Source organism: Peromyscus californicus, unplaced genomic scaffold (genome assembly GCF_007827085.1).
Source record: "Peromyscus californicus insignis strain IS unplaced genomic scaffold, ASM782708v3 Scaffold_4__1_contigs__length_199733344, whole genome shotgun sequence".
In the NCBI taxonomy this organism is placed as follows: domain Eukaryota; kingdom Metazoa; phylum Chordata; class Mammalia; order Rodentia; family Cricetidae; genus Peromyscus; species Peromyscus californicus.
The window spans coordinates 163,359,259-163,378,431 of NW_026294562.1; the positions used below are offsets into that span (position 1 = coordinate 163,359,259).

Consider the following 19,173-nt stretch of genomic DNA (forward strand, 5'->3'; position numbering starts at 1 on the left):
TTTCTTTTCTTTCAGTTTGTTTATATGGTGTATTATACTGACAGATTTTCGTATATTGAGCTCTCCATGCATCTCTGGGTTGAAGACTACTTGATCTTTTCTTAGAAATCAGGAAATAATGGAAATTCACACTCTGTAATTGATCAATAATTTTTTATAAAAACAAGCTTTACTGAGACAAAATTCACACAGTATAAAATTCATCCATTTACATTTACTTTATGAAACTATCCAGGTGTAGGAATACATCTAAAATCTCAACACTCAGGACACTGAAGCAGGAGGATTGCTACAAGTTTGAAGTCAGCCTGGTTGATGTGGGAAAAGCCGGTCCCAAATAAATAAATAAAAGGAGATGACAGTTTAGTGGTGTTTAGCTTATTGGTGGAGTCTTACAACCATTACCAAGTCATTTTTTAATTTAGCATGGGGTGTAGTACGAGCACATGAATGCAGGTGCACTCAGAGACCAGGGTGTTGGATCCACTGGAGCTGGCATTACAGGTGGCTGTGAGGTGCCTGACTTATGTTCTGGCAACCAAACTGAGGCCTCTGGAGGAGGAGTGAGTGCTCTGAACCACTGAGCCAATTCTACAGCCCCACCAAACAAATTTCAGACCTTCATTATCCCAGAAAGAAATACTGTACCCTTTAATCTACACTCCTCACTTCCAATGTCCCCTCCACAAACCTCAAAAACACACTATTTTAATATATGTCTTTCTGGTTTGCTTCTTCATAGATTGAAATATTAAAATATATTATTTTCTTTATATAGCTTCCTTAACTCAGTATAAAATTCGCAGTATTGAACCACATATTAAACAGTATTCTATTTCTTCTATATAATTATTTCTTATTGCCAAATAACATCCTAGGAATGAGTAAGTCATACCAAACATTCATAAACTGATAAATGTTTCCAGTGTTTCAACTTTTGGTGCCTAAATAATGCTTCTCTGAAGATTCATTTACAGTCTTTGCCGACACGTTTTTATTTTTCTTGGGTATATATATATATATATATATATATATATATATATATATATATATATATATATGTGAGATTGCTAAATCACATGATAAGTCTGTGCAGTAACTGCAAGTGAAAGGTTCAATCCCCACTACTAATGATCTCAAAACAAAAAGGAGAGATCAATGATCAGCCTGTCAACTCCTCACACCCTCAGCAACACTTGAGATCATCATCACTTCATTACCATTTTCATAATTTATATTTATATTTTGTTTGTATGCAAATAGGAGGTGCTATGCAAATAGGAGGTGCTTCCGTTAGCAAGCAGAGATACCACAAGTTAGTAATGTCACCTCTCTTCTGGATCCTCTGTATCAAACCCAGGTTGCCAAGTTTAATGGTAAGTGCTTCTAACCATTGAGCCATCTTGCCAGCTCCCCTTTCTAACTATCTCAATTGTGATAAATTTTAGAAATACATAGAGAATAATAAATGACCATCTATGTGGCCCTACCATCAAGTGATATTCATGAGTGTTTTGTTAAAAGTATCTCACTTTAATCATGATCTGTCTTTTAAACACCTTTTGATCTCCACAAAAACAATGAGACAAAATCACATGGCTGGTCCTGGTGACTTCCCCGAGAAACAGGTAATAAAGGTTTGTGGCGTGGATCTGGGAAGACACCTTCTCTGGAGCATCTCACTCTGCCTATCCTGCTTTGCCTGGTGGCCTTGCCTTAGCCAGGCAGCAGTGTTCCTCTCTGGTTTCAGCAGGATGATGTAGCACTTGGGGATGAAGATGCCACCCAGAAGGCCAGCCGTGGAGGCCAGGATGGAGAAGATCTCTACAGCCACAGTGGACTTGCCCCGGGCACTGTGGTACAGGGGCAGGAAGGCTATCCAGACACTGCAGAAGAGCAGCATGCTGAAGGTCAGGAACTTAGTCTCATTGAAGACATCTGGCAGGCCCCTGGCCAAAAAGGCCACAGAGAAGGTACCCACTGCCAATAATCCCAAGTAGCCCAACACACAGAAGAAGATGGTGCCAGAACCCTCCTGGCACTGGATGACAATGTGCTGGGGCTCTGAGACCATATCCCTGTCTGGGAATGGTGGGGAGGTGGCCAGCCAGACCCCACAAAGAACAACCTGCATGAAGGAAGCAATAAGGACCACTGAAGTGGAAGCCCCAGGGCTCAGGCATACCCGGATCCTGTCCCCTGGCCTGGTGACCCTGAAGGCCAGGACCACTGTGAGAGTCTTGGCCAGAACAGAGGACACGGCCACCGTGAACACCACAGCAAAGGTGGTCTGACGGAGGAGACATGTCGAGACACTGGGTCGCCCAAGGAACAGCAAGGCACACAGGGCACAGAGGCAAAGAGAGAGCAGGAGTAAGTAGCTGAGACTTCTGTTGTTTGCCCTGACCACAGGGCTGTCTCTGTGCTTCAGGAACACTCCCAGAACCAGGACAGCCAGACCAGCCAGGAAGAGTGCCACCAAAGCCAGCATGAATCCCAGAGGTTCCTCAAAGGCCAGGAAGATCTCTGTCCTGGGCAGGCAATGGTCTCTCATGTGGCTCGAGTACTGCTCCTTGGGGCACAGAAGACAGCTCTTCATGTCTATGGGAGACACACGACATCATTTCTGCAACACTAAATGAACTACACCAGCTCTGAAGGAAGGCATCCCAAGCACTAAGTGCTCTTACAGCCTTTCCATCAAGTCATGTATTTATGATTTATTCCTGGTGACCAGGGCTGGAATGGCTGATACTAGAGGCAGAGACACAAAAGAAAAAAACTGCACAGTCTGTATCTGTTTTATGTGAGGATTTTGTTTCTGTCTTCAAACAGTGTCTCATATAACTCAGGCTGAGTAGCAGAGGCTGACCATGAATTCCTAAGCCTCCTTCCACATCCCCTCAAATGCTGTGATTATAGGCCTGCACCACTATATTTAACTTATGTAAGTTTCCTTATGTGCAGGTTTGTGTGTGCGTACATGTATTTGAGTAGATGCACATGCTTGTCCGGACCAGAGTTTATCAGATATTATTTCTCAATCATTTCCCCCATCTTATTTTTCTAATCAAACTTATTTGTATATTTTGATGTGTGTATGTATTGTGCCTTGGTATGCACCTGAAAGTCAGTACAACTGTCAGGAATTTGGTGCTCATCTTCCACCAGGTGGGTCTCAGGAGCTGAACTCAGGCTATCAGGGTTGACAGTGAATGCTTTTCCTGAAGGGCCATTTCACTAGTCTCAATAACTTTCTTGGAATTGTTTATTTATTTGTTCAGTGTTTTTTGGTGTATATATATGGAAATCATGTGTATGCCTGGTTCCTGCAGAAGTCAGAAGATGGCATCAGATCCCCTGAAACTGGAGTTACAGAAGGCTGTGAGTCTCCATATGGATGCTCTTAACTGCTGAACCTTCTTGCCAGTCCCTCACGATCATATTTTTTGAGACTGAATCTCTCATTGAACCTGGAGATCACTGAGTTGACTATAATAGCAAGACACAATCTCCAAGATCCTCTTGTCTCCATCTCCTGGGTGCTGAGATTCAAGGAATGTGCCACCACATCTAGTCTCTTATGTGAGTTTTTAATGTTTCATTTTTTCCTAATATGGTATCAGTAACTAGTCATATTAACAAATGTTTTCAACTGAGTTGTGCCCACAATTTCATTTTGTGAAGTCCTGTTATTTGGCACCTAAAATGCCACTGTATTTTGCTATAAGCAAGCTGGAGATTTTCTAATAAAGCTTAAATGAGGTCACCAGGGTAGACTCTAATTCCAATAAGTCTGCTATTCTAATAAGAATGGCGAGTTGAGACTGGGTGTAGCTGCACATGACTTTAATCTCAGCACTTGAAAGACAGAGGCAGGTAGATTCCTATCAGTTTGGGGGCAGACTGGTGTCATGTGAGTTCCAAGCCAGCAAGTGCTGCATGGCAAACCCTTGTCTCAAAACCAAACAACAAACTGAAAAAAGAGGGACACACACACACACACACACACACACACACACACACACACACACACACACACACACAATGAGGGGATGACTGTACCAGGGCAAGAGTGAGGCTACACACAACACCAACCCTGATGATAACTTTGCTTTGCATTTCAAGCTTTTAGGATGGTAAAAGAAAAAGTTCTGTAGCTCAAACAGTATGGGATGTGGTGGTGAGCTGCCATTCAACCTCTGGACTTAACCCCACTAATACAGAGGAGGAAGGAAATCACAAAAGAACATTTACCATGCACTTCAAACTTACAAGAGGTTGAAAAAGCAAATGAAATTCATCAGTGTGAGCAAAACCTAAGGTTCTATTACAGGACCAATAGAGCTTGTGAAAGTAACTTATGCCTGTTTGTTAATTGGGGGGGGGGCAAAGATATGCAATGTTTACTAGGGGAGAATTCATTCTGCAGCCAAATTATGGTCCCTGCACTTGTCTGTCTTGATAAAGCTTTTAACTAAGAACAACGATAAGCCTATCATTCTAGTTGGTGTTCCACAGGAAAGCAAAGATTGGGCAACATCTCAGTGGACGGGTGTGGCGGGTTGACTGAGAATGGCCCCCATAGCCTCATAGTTTTGAATGTTTAGTTGCTAATTGGTGGACTCTTGGGGATAGATTGGGAGGTGTAGCATTGTTGGATGATGGGTGGCACTTGGGGTGGCCACTGAACATTAAATCCCACACAAGGCACATTTTTCACCTCTCTGCCTGCCTGTTACCTGTAGATCATAAGGTAAAATCTTAGCTGCTACTGAAGCGCCGTGACTGCCTGCCTGATTTCATGTTTCCTGCCATGATGGTCATGGACTTACCCTTTGATACTCTAAGGAGGAAGCCTTCAGCTAAATGTTTTTCTTTTGTAAGTTGCCTTGGTCACGGTGTCTCTTCACAGCAGTAGAACAGTAACAAAGACAATGGACACGTACAGGAGGCTCACAGTGCCCTCTTGACCCTCAGATTCCAGCTCCACACGTCCTTACCTCTTTGGTCTGCAAACTGTCCCTCAGGGCAGGGACTGCAATCAAAACAGCAGTGGGGGACTCCTAGCCTGGGCACTTGGCTGAACCCTGGAAGGCAGCTTTCACTGCAGACAGAGCTGGGCACCTAGTAACAGTGAGCACAGTATCACCAGTGACTCTCCACGGATATAGATGCTAGACCACATTCTGAGAAGCAGCACAGAACAGTTTCCTCACAGCCCACTAGATGAGATGCCTTTCAGAAAAATGTCTATCCCAGCAGATACCAGACTGGAGATGTACCTTTGAGTGTAATTGAGGAAGGGCTACATCTGGCTTGCATGGCTAAGGGATTAAAAAAACATACTTAAACATTGTGATGAGTTCTCTTTCCAATCTCTCTGGGGCTCCTATATCAACAATTAGAGGTATGGGGCAGGAGAGAAGGCTCAGTGGTTCAGATTACTGGCTGCTTTTCCAGAAGAGGAGGGTACAATTTCCAGCATTCATACAGCAGCTCACACTGTAACTCCAGTTCTAGAGGATCCAGTGCCCTTAGCAGCATCCACAAGCACCAGGCATAAACATACCACACAAATAACATACTGGGAATAATTCATATATGCAAATACAACTTGAAGAACAATTTTAAATATTGGCAGACATTACAAAGTACTGCCATGCAGTGTTGTCAGGTCATTTTTGCTGATAAGTCAATATCATTCAGAGAAAGATCTGTTGTGAGTTAAACAGCATAGCCAGTTATAACTGACTAGCCCATCCAGAGCTGCATCAACTAAATGCACAAGCAGAGATGAGGAGCCCTGGGCTTGGATTTGCCCTGTGATTGTAACACTCTCAGACAAGAGTCAACCTGCATTCAATCAACTCACTCGAAGTTCCTCTTTCAAATAGATCATCATCTTGCTCCCTGAAGAGACCTGAGGGTCTATCATGCCCACATGGACCGAGTGAAATACACCCTTGGGGGTCTTCTTCCCTTGAAAAATGTCAAATTTTGTCACCAAATCTCCATTGGCATCAAACATAATCTCGCTTCCATCAGGAGTCTTGAAGTGCACCTTCCTGAGGGCATGAAGCAGCTGAGGAAGGAAGGGAGACATTGTACCTTGGCAAGAACCAGTCAGGTGTTTTATCCAAACTACCACATGCCAATGGTCTCTGAAGTGATACAGTGCCACTTCAACCAAGACCTGGCTCCACTAGGCAAGAGGGAGATTGAGGACCTGAAATTTTCAGACTAACAAAAATGTTCTAACTTTTTTTTTTAATTTATTTTGCAATACAATTCAGTTCTACATATCAGCCACGGATTCCCTTGTTCTCCCCCCTCCCGGCCCCCTCACCTTCCCCCCAACCCCCGCCCCCATTCCCATCTCCTCCAGGGCAAAGCCTTCCCGACAGACTGAGGTCAACCTGGTAGACTCAGTCCAGGTAGGTCTAGTCCCCTCCTCCCAGGCCGAGCCAAACAATCCTGCATAGGCCCCAGGTTTCAAACAGCCAACTCATGCAATGAGCACAAGATCTGGTCCCACTGCCTATCGGATGCCTCCCAAACAGATCAAGCCAATCAACTGGAAACACATGAAGTATGAACCAATGGATGAGGGGTCCCCACTGGATCAGGCCCTCCGAATGGGTGAGACAGTTGAAAATGTTCTAACTTTAATAAAGTAGTAATTCATAATAATCAATCCTGATAATTTTAAACCTCTGTCTGTCTGTCTCTCTCTCTCTGTGTCTCTCTGTGTCTCTCTGTCTCTGTCTCTCTCTCTGTCTCTCTCTGTCTCTGTCTGTGTGTGTGTGTGTGTGTGTGTGTGTGTGTGTGTGTGTGTGTGTGTGAAGTTCATGGTGTAAATTCAGAGAACAGCTCTCAGGAATGTTCTCTCCTGCTGTCATGGTGGACTCAGGAATCCAACTTATACTTGGGTGCTGTGGGATGTTCTGTATGGCAAATGTGTTGCTGATTAGTCAATAAATAAAACACTGATTGGCCATTGGCTAGGCAGGAAGTGTAGGCGGGACAAGGAGGAGAATAAAGCTGGGAAGTGGAAGGCTGAGTCAGAGAGACACTGCCAGCTGCCAAGATGAGAACAGCAGGTGAAGATGCCGGTAAGCCACGAGCCATGTGGCAAGGTATAGATTAATGGAAATGGATTAATTTAAGCTGTAAGAACAGTTAGCAAGAAGCCTGCCACGGCCATACAGTTTGTAACCAATATAAGTCTCTGTGTTTACTTGATCGGGTCTGAGCGTCTGTGGGACTTGCAGGTGAGAGAGATTTGTCCTGACTGTGGGCCAGGCAGGAAAACTCTAGCTACACTTGGGGACAAGTGCCATTACCCACTCTTCCACCTCAACAACCTTAAAATTAAACCCAAAAACATGACAATGTGGTTCCTGCTCCAGGGTCTCATTTGGCTGTGCACTACTGTCCTCAGGCTTCCCATCACACTCAGTAGACTCCAAATCCTAGCAGGACTTCCACAGACTTCCCCAGCCCACCTCGACCACCCATTCACTGCAAACTGTCTCCCATTATTCATCAGTCCCGCCCATGATGCTCTTCTATTTGTCTTCATTCTAGGGTCTTGACACATGCTGACCCTGCCATCTGCAATGCTATCACTTCTACCCATGGTAAGAGTTACATCCTCTTGTCTGGAACTCAAGTATTTCCTGACAGAGAGAATTTCTCCAGCCTTTCATTTCCCTTCACTCACTCCTCAGCCTTCCTCTACTTTACATCTTGTTCATAGAATACACATGGACTTCTTCATACTCACATATTTTTATTTTGTGATATGATCTTGCTTATAGTTCAGGTGGTTCTTGAACTGGGGCTTCTCTGGTCTCAACGTCCTGTGTGCTAAAATGGCAGGAATGACCACAACATCTGGCCTCTTGTAACTTTTAATCTGTTACCCTCAAGAAAAACCCAACAACAGCTATCCCTCTCTATCTGGTTTAAAACCACCTGTACCTTCACCAGGCACACAGAAGAGACTCAGGTCATCTGAGTGAAAGTAATGAACATGCTCACCTTCATTGGCCACCACGCTCACTGGTGACCTCACCACGGAACAACTAGTCTTCCAAGGGATCCCTTACACATCTGTGCCTAGGCTCCCATAAATGAATTGGAGAAAGAAAGGAAAGAAGGATGGAAGAAAGAGAGAAGGAAGGAAGGAAGGAAGGAAGGAAGGAAGGAAGGAAGAAAGGAAGGAAGGAAGGAAGGAAGGGAGAGAGAGAGAGAGAGAAGGAAGGAAGGAAAGAAGGATGGATTAATGGATAGATAGATAGATAGATAGATAGATAGATAGATAGATACATAGATACATAGATACATAGATACATAGATACATAGATAAAGACTGGGGGAAATGACAAACATATGTAAATTTATATATGTGTGTGAGTACATAAAATTATCAAATAATATTTCTAAAATAGAAAAATAAGTAAGGGCTTAGGAGATGGCTCCGGGATTATAGCACTGGTCATCAAAGCTTGAGGATCAGACTTCAGATCGCCAGAACCCATGTACATGTCAGTGGATGTGGAAGCCAATCTCTACTTACATCCTCAGAAGGCAGAGAGAGGAGATGCCCAGTACAACCTGGCTAGCAAGACTAGACACATCAACAAGTTCTGGGTTTGAGTGAGAGACCCTGTCCCAAAGCAAGATAGAAGAGGATTGAAAGGTGACTCCTCACTATCCTCAGACCTTCCCACATGTTGTACACATGAATGTGCTCCCCACTACATGTGTCTCCATGCCCCCACACATGTGCCCACATACATGTACCATATACCAAAAAACAAAAAATAAATAAATAGCATTGGATATCTGTTTGAAATTCTGATTTGCAGCATGTCTATACTGAAAGTCATTCACTTTTTATCAAAGCATAAATTTGAGATATAAAAAAATCTATTCACTGTTACCTGAAATATTAATTTTACTAGGCATCCTGTATTTGCTAAGTTAGGCAAGCCACAGACACTTGACTCATCTGAGATCACACACATAGCATGGAATCCTTGTCCACTGTTCCTTCTAAGATGCCTCTCAGTTACAAATAGGAGGCATCCTTGCTGGAGCATGCATGCAGTCAGCTTCACCTCTATAGCCTAGTTGGAACCAATGTCCTCTTCCCCAAACATACCTGAATCACCCACTCCACACATGCCTCTCTCACCTGCCAGGGCTGGAAGTCCTGAGAGTCTGTAACCTTCCCATGCTGGTGCCCATGGGTTATCATGTCTTGCAGGGCATGAGCAATACTGTAGACAGCTGTGTAAGCAGCATCAATTTTACTCACTTCTGGGAAAGGATGCTGCTTGTTTTTCAGACTCTCATTCCCTGAGCACAACTGGACACCCTCTGTCATTGTTCTGCTCTGGTGGGGCCATGTACAATCAAAGGTGAACTCCCAAAACTTCTTTATGAACATGTCTTCTGGGGTCTGGCTGGGCCGCAGGCGAGCAAGGAACTCAGGGAAGCCAGTTGCTCTGCTGCTGTGATACAGAAGACCAAAGGTGCTGTGTAATACCCGGGAAATGCCTGGAATGGTCAGGGCAAGAGCCATGTGCAGAGTGTCCTTGCTGACCCAGACATGGCCTGAGACAGCAACGTCCAGTAAGCCATACAGGATGAGCTGGAAATTAGAATTGCTTAGGAAAACCAGAACAACCCTGGCTGTGGATTTTTGCATCGTCTGGACAATCTCTTCAATCTTCCCCAAAGACTCAAGGGAAGGAACATGGAGGGTGTACTCAATGCACACACCAGCTGTGCTCAGCTCCTGAGTGGCCAGAGAGCTGGCCTGCTGCCCAAAGTCATCATCATGGGCCAGAACGATCACCCAGGACCACTGAAAGTGAATTATCAGCTGAGTCACTGCAAGGGAGCATGTGAGGTCACTAGTCACAGTACGCATGAAAGATGGGAACTGGATCTTGTCACTGAGGATGGGTAGTGAGGATGAGTAACTGACCTGTCAAAGAAGAGCCAGGATAGAAGAATGAATGAGATCTGGACTTAGGCGTGGGCTGATGATCTGGTTTAAATGTGGGAAGGAAGGGATGGAGACATGGCTCAACAGTTAAGAGCCCTTGTTGTTCTTGCAGAGGACGCATGTTCCATTCCCAACACCCACATCAGCTTCCTCACATCTGCCTGTAACTCCACCTCTGGGAAATCTGATACCCTCTTCAGGCTTCCTCCTGTACCTGTGGCATAGACTCCAACACATACTCATATATGTATATTAAATTTTAAAACATCAATAATTTTCAGGAAAGGACTTGAGCATCCTGATTTGAGAAGAGAACTGACTCCCAAGAGTTGTCTTCTGACCTCCACATGGGCACCATGGCTCTAGTGTTAAGTGTACATACACATTAATAATAATAATAATAATAATAATAATAGATAAGGGGCTAGATAGATGGTGCAGTGTTTCACAGTATTACTGTTGTTTCAGACAACCTGAGTTCACTTCCCAGAATCAACATCTGCCACTCCACTTCTAGGGATCCCAATGATCTTTTATGACTTCCATAGGCATCAGGTACACATGTGGTACATACATATATACATGAAGTCAAAATGCTCATGCCCATTAAAAAATAAGTAAATCTTTAAAAATACTTTTTAATGAAAACGAACTTTCTCAGTTACTTCATCAATGTATCGATACATGGAAAAGAACCGTATTAGACACGGAGAATATTAGCAGGAAACCTGGCTCCACAGTAGAGCTGCTCACTACTGTGACCATCACCACCGTTTTCACTACCATCAGTAAGGGATTGCACAGTAGAGCTGCTCACTACTGTGACCATCACCACTGTTTTCACTACCATCAGTTAGGGATTGCACAGTAGAGCTGCTCACTACTGTGACCATCACCACTGTTTTCACTACCATCAGTAAGGGATTGCACAGTAGAGCTGCTCACTACTGTGACCATCACCACTGTTTTCACTATCATCAGTAAGGGATTGCACAACATTCATGAAGGAAGGAGACTTTCAGCAACTCACCTGGGAAAACAAGTACAGCCCCAGAAGTCTGGCCATGGAGACAGACAGGGATGACCGTGTGTCCCCAACCAAGGCAGCCTGAGGAGAGCCATGCTGGCTTGTGTAGTTGGGGATGGGCTCCTGCTGCCTCATGAGAAAGCTCATTGTCTCATGGAGGGCACCATGCACTGTGTCCCCAGAGTTTCGAATAGAGAAGCCCAGGGTCACATTGGGCAACAAGTGAGCACTCCTATTAATCTCCTCGATGGCAAAGACGAAACTCTGGGCCACCCGGTAGCCCCAGTTGGAAACTCTGAGGGAAAAAGAAGCCCACATTCATCACTCATGATGAGGTAATGGAACAAGAATAAACACAGTGACTCAAAGGATACATGTAAAACCTACATCTCCACAAATACTTGTACACAGATGTGCAGAGGAGCACACTTCAGAATACATAAAGGGGAACCAGAGGGAACGAGGAGACAGTAATCAGTGGGGGCAGTTTAAGAAGACAGGAGGACAATGCCACATGCTCAGCTATGTTCATATCAGCATTGTTTGTAATAGCCAGAACCTGGAAACAACCTAGATGTCCCTCAAATGAAGAATGGATAAATGAAAATGTGGTACATGTACACAATGGAGTACTACTCAGCAGAGAAAAACAATGACATCATGAGATTTGCAGGCAAATGGATGGATCTAGAAAAAATCATCCTGAGTGAGGTAACCCAGACTCAGAAAGACAAACATGGTATGTACTCACTCATAAGTGGATACTAGATGTAAAACAATGGATGACTAGACTGCTACTCACAACTCCAGGGAGGCTACCTAGTAAGGAGGACCCTAAGAAAGACACAGGGATCTCCCAACTACAGAGAAATGGATGAGATCTACATGAACAAACTGCTCATGGCGGGGCGGGGGGGGGGGGGGGATGGGTAAAGAAGGGCAAGGGTTGGGGGAAAGAGAGTTTAGGGGAGCGGGAGATCCCAGCTGGATCAAGAACAGAGAGGGAGAACAAGGAATAGGAGACCATGGTAAATGAAGACCCCATGGGAATAGGAAGAAGCAAAGTGCTAGCGAGGTCCCCAGAAATCCACAAAGATACAGCCACAATAGACTACTAGCGATGGTCAAGAGAAAGCCCAAACTGACCTACTCTGGTGATCGGATGGCCAAACACCCTGTCAGGATAGAACTCTCATCCAATGGCTGATGGAAGCAGATGCAGAGATCCACAGCCAGGCCCCAGGTGGAGCTCTGGGAGTCCAATCGGAAAGAGAGGAGAGATTGTATGAATGAGAGATGTTGAGACCATGAATGCAAAAAGCACATGCACAAATAGCCAAACTAGCGGAAACACATGAACTATGAACCAATAGCTGAGGAGCCCCCATGGAACTGGATCAGGCCCTCTGGATAAGTGAGACAGTTGATTAGCTTCAACTGTTTGGGAGGCCTCCAGGCAGTGTTACCGGACCTGTCCTTAGTACATGAGGTGACTTTTTGGAGCCTGGGGCCTATACTGGGACACTTTGCTCAGCCTGGGTGAAGGGAGGAGGGGACTGGACCTGCCTCAACTGAATCTACCAGGCTGAGCTGAATCCCCAGGGCAGTCCTTGCTCTGGAGGAGATGGGATGGGGGGATGAATTGGGGGGGAGCGCAGGGGGAGGGGGCGGGAGAAGGGATGACAGGGGAATCCGTGGCTGATATGTAAAATTAAATTAATTATAAAATTTTAAAAAAATGAAAAAGAAGACAGGAGGAATAATTGAAGATGTATTAAATAATCTGGGTGTGGTGGCATACTTTTTTAATGCAAGGACTCAGGAGGCAGAGGTAGGTGGATCTTTGTGAGTTGGAGACCAGAATGGATTACATAGCTACAACACCCAGGAAGCCAGAGCTACATCAAGAAATTTTGTCTCAAGGAAACAAAGAAAAAAATCTAATGTGTAGTGTAGCAATTTGAATGTAATTGACCCCCATAAGCTCATAGGGAGTGGCACTATTAAGAGGTATGACTTTGTTGGAGTAGGCATGACCTTGTTGGAGGAAGTGTGTCATTGTGGAGGCGGACTTTGAGGTCTCCTTTGCTTAAGCTTTGCTCAGTGTCCCAGGCAACTTCCTGTTAGCCTTCTGATCAAGATGTAGCCAGCACCATGTCCACTGAACACCGCCATGCTCCCTGTAATGATGCTAATGGACTGAAACTCTGGAACTGTAAGCTGCCACTTCTATTAAATGTTTTGTTTATAATAGTTGACATGGTCATGGTGTCTTTTCACAGCAATAGAATCCCTAGCTAAAACACATACTACGGTTGGTTACAATCAATAGAAACTAACATCTATTTCTGAAGTGCTGAACCTAAGAGCCAGAAGACAGGGAGAAGAGATGTGAAATGCTGTCTTCAGGACATGACTCAAGACATTGCAGACATGTGAGCCTGTCAGCAGCCAATTATACACTGGAAAATTCCTTGTGTGGACCTACTCTTTTCTGCTGAACTATTGGCAATTAATATATTTTGAGGAAAAGACACACATTGTCTTCAGTCATGTACCCAACAGGTGAACCCACCAAGCTTCAGGGGACAGTTCCAAACTGCAGCCATGGTTAAAATCAGTGGGTCACAAAACAAAAAAGGCATGAATGTGGGAAAAGGACCTGTAGTAAACAGGAGGGAATGTCAGGTGTAGAAGGAAAAGAGGCTGGGGGAATGAGAATAAACAAATGCACATACACATATGATAACTTCAAAAAACAAATGTAATAAAACTTTAAAATATACAAAAGCAACACTAAATGGACTCAACAGGCTACCTTCATATATTTGTTTGTATATTGTTTGCATATCTATAAATCAATAATAATAAAAGAATAAAAGCCTGCTGTGGGATGTCTTTCTGTATGCTGTGAATATGTGTTGCTCCCATTGGCTAATAAATAAAGTTGTTTTGTCCTATGGCAAGGCAGCTTAGAGGTAGGTGGGAAACCCAAGAAGAGAGACAGGAAGAAGGAAGGCAGAGAGAGACTCTGAGCCAGCCACCCAAGGAGCAACATGTAATGGGATACAAGTACAGCCACAGAACATGTGGCAATACACAGATTACTAGAAATGGGTTAATTTAAGTTGTAAGTGCTAGCTAGTAAGAAGCCTGAGCCACAGGCCATATAATTTACAATTAATATTCAGCCAATGAATGATCATTTTATAAGCGACTGAGAAACCACAGGCCGAGCAGGACCAGAGGAAACTTCTGGCTACAAAAGGCCATAAATTTGAAGGGAGGGGGCATATGGGAAATGTTGGAGGGAGTAGAGTGCATACATATATGTATATATATGGGGGGTGCTGTAGAGACAGGGTCTCTCTGTGAGGCCATGGATGGCCTGGAATTCAAAGATATCCACCTGCCTCTGCCTCCTGAGTGCTGAGATTAAAAGCAAGTGCCATCACATAGAATTAATGTTACTAAATTTTAATTAATTTTTAAAAGGTTAATGTTGAAAGTATATTTGTTTTCATTTTGAAGCAGAGTCTCCATATCACCCAGTCTGACCTCATAGTCACTATATAGCCTAGAATAATATTGAACTCCTTTTATGTGAGTATATGTATGCACATAAGTTTCAGGCCAAGATTGACTTCTAGTATCTTTTTCAACCATGCTCAGCATGTGTGTGTGTGTGTGTGTGTGTGTGTGTGTGTGTGTGTGTGTGTGTGTGTGAGAGAGAGAGAGAGAGAGAGAGAGAGAGAGAGAGAGAGAGAGAGTTGGTACGTGTGTGCATGGGTACTTCCCCTTGGAGGGAAGACTGATGGGATTTCAGGATATCTTACTCAATTGCTTCTCCACCTTGTAAAAATATTATTCTGTGTGCATGTGTGTATATGATGGATCCGTAGTCCAAAACATGCTACAACACATGGAGGACAGAAAACAGCTTTGTGAGTCAATTCTCTCCTTCCATTTGTATGTGAGTTTCAGGGAGGGCTCAGGCATCCATAAAGCTTGCACGCCAAGCACTTGACCCCACAGGGCATCTCAACAGCCCTTTCCATCTTATTTTTGAGACAGGTTATCCCACTGACATGGATCTCATCCGTTCAGATAGGCTGGCCAGTGACCTTTGGAATCTACCTGTCTAACTATTCCTAACCAGGTTCGACGTGCTAGGTGTTCACCTGGGTGCTAGGAATCAAACTCAGGTCTTCATGCTTGCACAGCAGACACGTGACCAACATAGGCATTTCTTCAGCCCCTAAGACCTTCACTTTCAGTAGACCTGTCTCTGCTTCCCACATTAGATTTGAAATGTTCACATCACCAAAAAATAAGTACACAAAGTGATGGGTTTCTGAGTGGGGTAAGCATTATTAATCATTCTATAATGTGTCCATTTATTAAAATATTGCACCGTACCCAATACATACATAACATTATTACCCATTGGTTTAAAAAACAACATGGGATCCAGGTATGGAGGCACACACTTTTGATTCCAGCCCTCAGGTTGGGGAGGCAGGAATATAGTGATTTCTAGGCTAGCCTCATCTACATAGTTAGACAATGTCTTAAAAAAAAAAAAAACCAGGATAGCCAGTGTATCCAGTGTGGTGGTTCATGCTGGTAGTCCTGTATTTGATGCTAGCCTGAACCACACAAAGAGTTCCAAGGTCATCTCAGAACAAAGTGGAATACTGTCTCAAAAATTTTTTAAAGTTGTTAAACAGATGTTAAATGTGAAAATGCAGAAGTGAAACTCTCTTGCATTTTGAGGCTGAATACAAAATGATAGCAGTTTCTTTAGAAAATACTCTAACAACCCTTTTTGACTCAGGTCTCATTAAGTAACCCAAAGTTGCCTGAAACTAACAATTCTTGTGCCTCAGTTTTCTAAGTGCTAGGAGTACAGACATATACTCTATACTCAGCTATTGATAGAAATAAAAAAAGCCAAATACAGCCACTTAAGAAATAATAATAACGAAAAAGCTTGTGTTAGACACTACTGTGTGTAACAGTATATTGGAAAGCTGGAGAAAAAAATCCAAAAGGGTGGAAGGAGTTGTGTTTTGGGATCTTTTCATAGAGTTGGATCTGCAGCACCTCATAAAGTCAGTGTGGTTATACACTCCTATAATCACAGCAACCAGGAGGTAGCAGCAAAAGGAACAGAAATTCAGGGTCATCGTTGACTACCTACTGAATTGGAGACTACATGACCCTTAGAAAAAAGAATAAGCAAATGGAATACAGTGCAGATAAGTGATTAAGGCTGTTAAGTGATAAAAATTTATTATTTTCACATGAATTCATTCAACAAACACACCTACCTAAAGACTACTTTAGGAACCAAGGACATACAAAAGAATCAAGAATCCCAGCCTGGCCTGTGGAGCACATACATTACAGCCAGTACATGAACAGGCTATACTTCAGACTGGTACAAACGAGAAAGACAGACAGACAGACAGATGTGATATAAAAGGAGAACACCAGAGCTATTACATGTATACACAGAGAAACGTAGCTGGAATTCTGAGAATCAACACTTATCTAAGGTTTCACAAGGGCTTGTAAAGCTGCTTCTGGATTTCAGAGACTCCTATCCCACATCCAGCACTTACCCTGAAACCAGAAGCCCAGATGGTGGGGCAGTGAAGTCAGACACGTTACCAATAGAGAGGTAAAAGATGGAGAAGCTGCCCCCCACTATTACATCTCCAGGACGATCAAAGTGAGGCCTCTGCCTTGGAAACAGCCAGACTCTTGGTGCAGAAAAGGCAGAATCAGAGAGACAGCCAAAGAGAACAGGAAGGAGAAAACACAGCCACATGCCTGCTGGGGGTCAGACAGCCAGTGACAGGACAGCCCCACATGGGGCAGTGGCTCGCAGTGAAGGGGGCTTTTATCTGGGAGACTGCCCTTGATCAAGGACCTCTGGCTAAGACCACACTGGGAGCTCTAGGCTTGCAGGCAGTGGGGAGAATATTGATCGGGAGGTGGTGGAGGTGGGCGTCCACTAAATCCCAGAGCCATTAAAAGTTTTATCCCCTTCTCCTGAGGCTTCATGGCCTCTCTGCATCCAAGGTCACAACTCTGGGCATCATCTGCAGACTACAGGAAGGGCGACAACAGGTCTGACTGTCTCCTGGGGGACTTGCAAGTGCAGGATCAGCTGTGCTCAGGGCACTGTTTTGCAGTGAGACCCAGGTAGGTACAAAAAGCAAATAGCCCAGTGGCTGAAGTTGAATAGTTCTTTCACAATCTGTGTTTCTATACTATGTTGATCCACAAATCCATGTTCTCTGTGGTCTTTGCAGTTCTTTAAAAAGTTTTTTAAAAACTTTTATCATGGAGCATATGGACATATATAAAACCAAACTGTAGAAAACAATAAATACCTCTATCTTTGTAGAGTCATGAGAAATCCTCCCATGTGACTAAGCCTTTTTTCTATCATTTGAAAACAGATCCCAAGGCTGCCAAAGGTGGTTTTCAGGTAAAATCATTTGATACACAAACCTGATAACTTGTGTGTGTTCCCCAAGAACCCACACAGAGGTAGAAGGAGAGGACCAACTCTACAAAGTTGTCCTCTGTCTCCACATGAAAGCCATCACACACACACACACACACACACACACACACACACACACACACACACACACACACTTCATACATACACAAATAGATATATTCAAGTTAGAAGACAAATTTCAAACTCTGTTACTCCAACAGATAAGTATAAGTCTCTAACATAACCAGAATCCCCTTCTAGAGGTTAAAGATAGAACCAAAGTGATGACTCAGCTCCTTAGCAAGTAAAGGCAGCCTGATGACCCTCATTGAATCTCCAGACTCTGCGTGATTAGAGAAGAGAACTGACTTGTGCAACTTACCCTCCTCATATGTGCTCTGGCACTTGAATATCCAAAAACCCAGACCCACACATGCACACCAATCTGCCCATCAATAAATGTATAAAATTAAAAAGAACTAGAATAAATGAGCAATAACTTTAGTCCACTGATATTTCAGCCTACCTGTATTTAACTTCCACTTTAAAAAGTTTGATCTTTTCTCAGATTAGAATATAATGAAAGTCCACACTCTGTAATAGATGGATAATTTTATTTTTTATTAACCAATCAATTTCTTCCCAGACCCATCATAGCCAACCTCTCTCCTTTTCCTCCCCCCAGTCTCTCCACCCCCAAGATCCCCCTTCCCTCCCATCAGCTCGCTCCCCCAATCTCCAAAAAAGTGCGCTCCTCGCATGTATATCAGGGAGCCATGGCACACCAAGTCACAGCAAGTTTAGGCACCTCCCCCCACCAAAAGCACAAAGGCTGGACAAAGCAACACAGTCGAAGGAAGGGGTCCCAAAAGGAGGAAAAAGAGTCAGAGACATCCCCTGCTCCCTGTTAGGAGTCGCACAAGAAGATCAAGCAACACAACTATAGCAAATGTGCAGAGGATGTAGGTCAGACCAATGCAAGTTCTCTGGTTGCCACTCAGTCCCTGTGAATTCCTAAGAGCTCAAGTCAGTTGATTCTGGGGGTTGGGTTTTCTTGTGGGGTCCTTGGCCCCTCTGCCTCCCAGAATCTTTCCTCCCCCTTTTCCACACAATTCAAATAATTATTTTATAATATCAGCTTTACTGAACATAATTCACATAGTGTACAATTCATCTATCTACAGTATACAATTTTCCAGATGTGGGATCACCCTCAGGATGCTGAAGTATGAGGATTCCTACAAGTTTGAAGCCAGCCTGGAGGATGTGGAAAAGCCTGTCCCAAATAAATAAATAAAAGGAGATGACAGTTTAGTGGTTAGATGACAGTTAGCTTATTGGTGGAGTCTTACAACCATTACCAAGTCATTTTTTAATTAAGCATGGGGTGCACATGAGTGCAGGTGCACAGAGACCAGGGTGTTGAATCCTCCAGAGCTGGAATTTCAGGTGACTGTGAGCTGCCTGACATGGATTCTGGCAACCAAACTGAGGCAGTTGGAGGAGAAGTGAGAGCTCTGAACCATTCAGACACCTCTACAGCACCACCAAACAAATTCCAGACCTTCAATGCCCATGAAGAAACACTGCACCCCTTAGTAT

The 19,173-nt window shown here is 43.9% G+C and overlaps 1 protein-coding gene across 1 annotated transcript; it reads right to left on the reverse strand.

Annotated features, from left to right (window-relative positions):
* Positions 1 to 1,591: 1,591 nt before the first annotated feature.
* Positions 1,592 to 16,887, reverse strand: LOC128124031 (vomeronasal type-2 receptor 26-like). The gene is made up of 6 exons (XM_052760266.1): positions 16,679 to 16,887; positions 11,055 to 11,346; positions 9,206 to 10,003; positions 5,876 to 6,085; positions 5,004 to 5,127; positions 1,592 to 2,601 (listed from the first exon to the last, which is right to left on the reverse strand). Exons 1-6 carry the CDS (start codon positions 16,885 to 16,887, stop codon positions 1,592 to 1,594), a joined length of 2,643 nt encoding a protein of 880 aa, XP_052616226.1.
* Between the last annotated feature and the right edge of the window lie 2,286 nt (positions 16,888 to 19,173).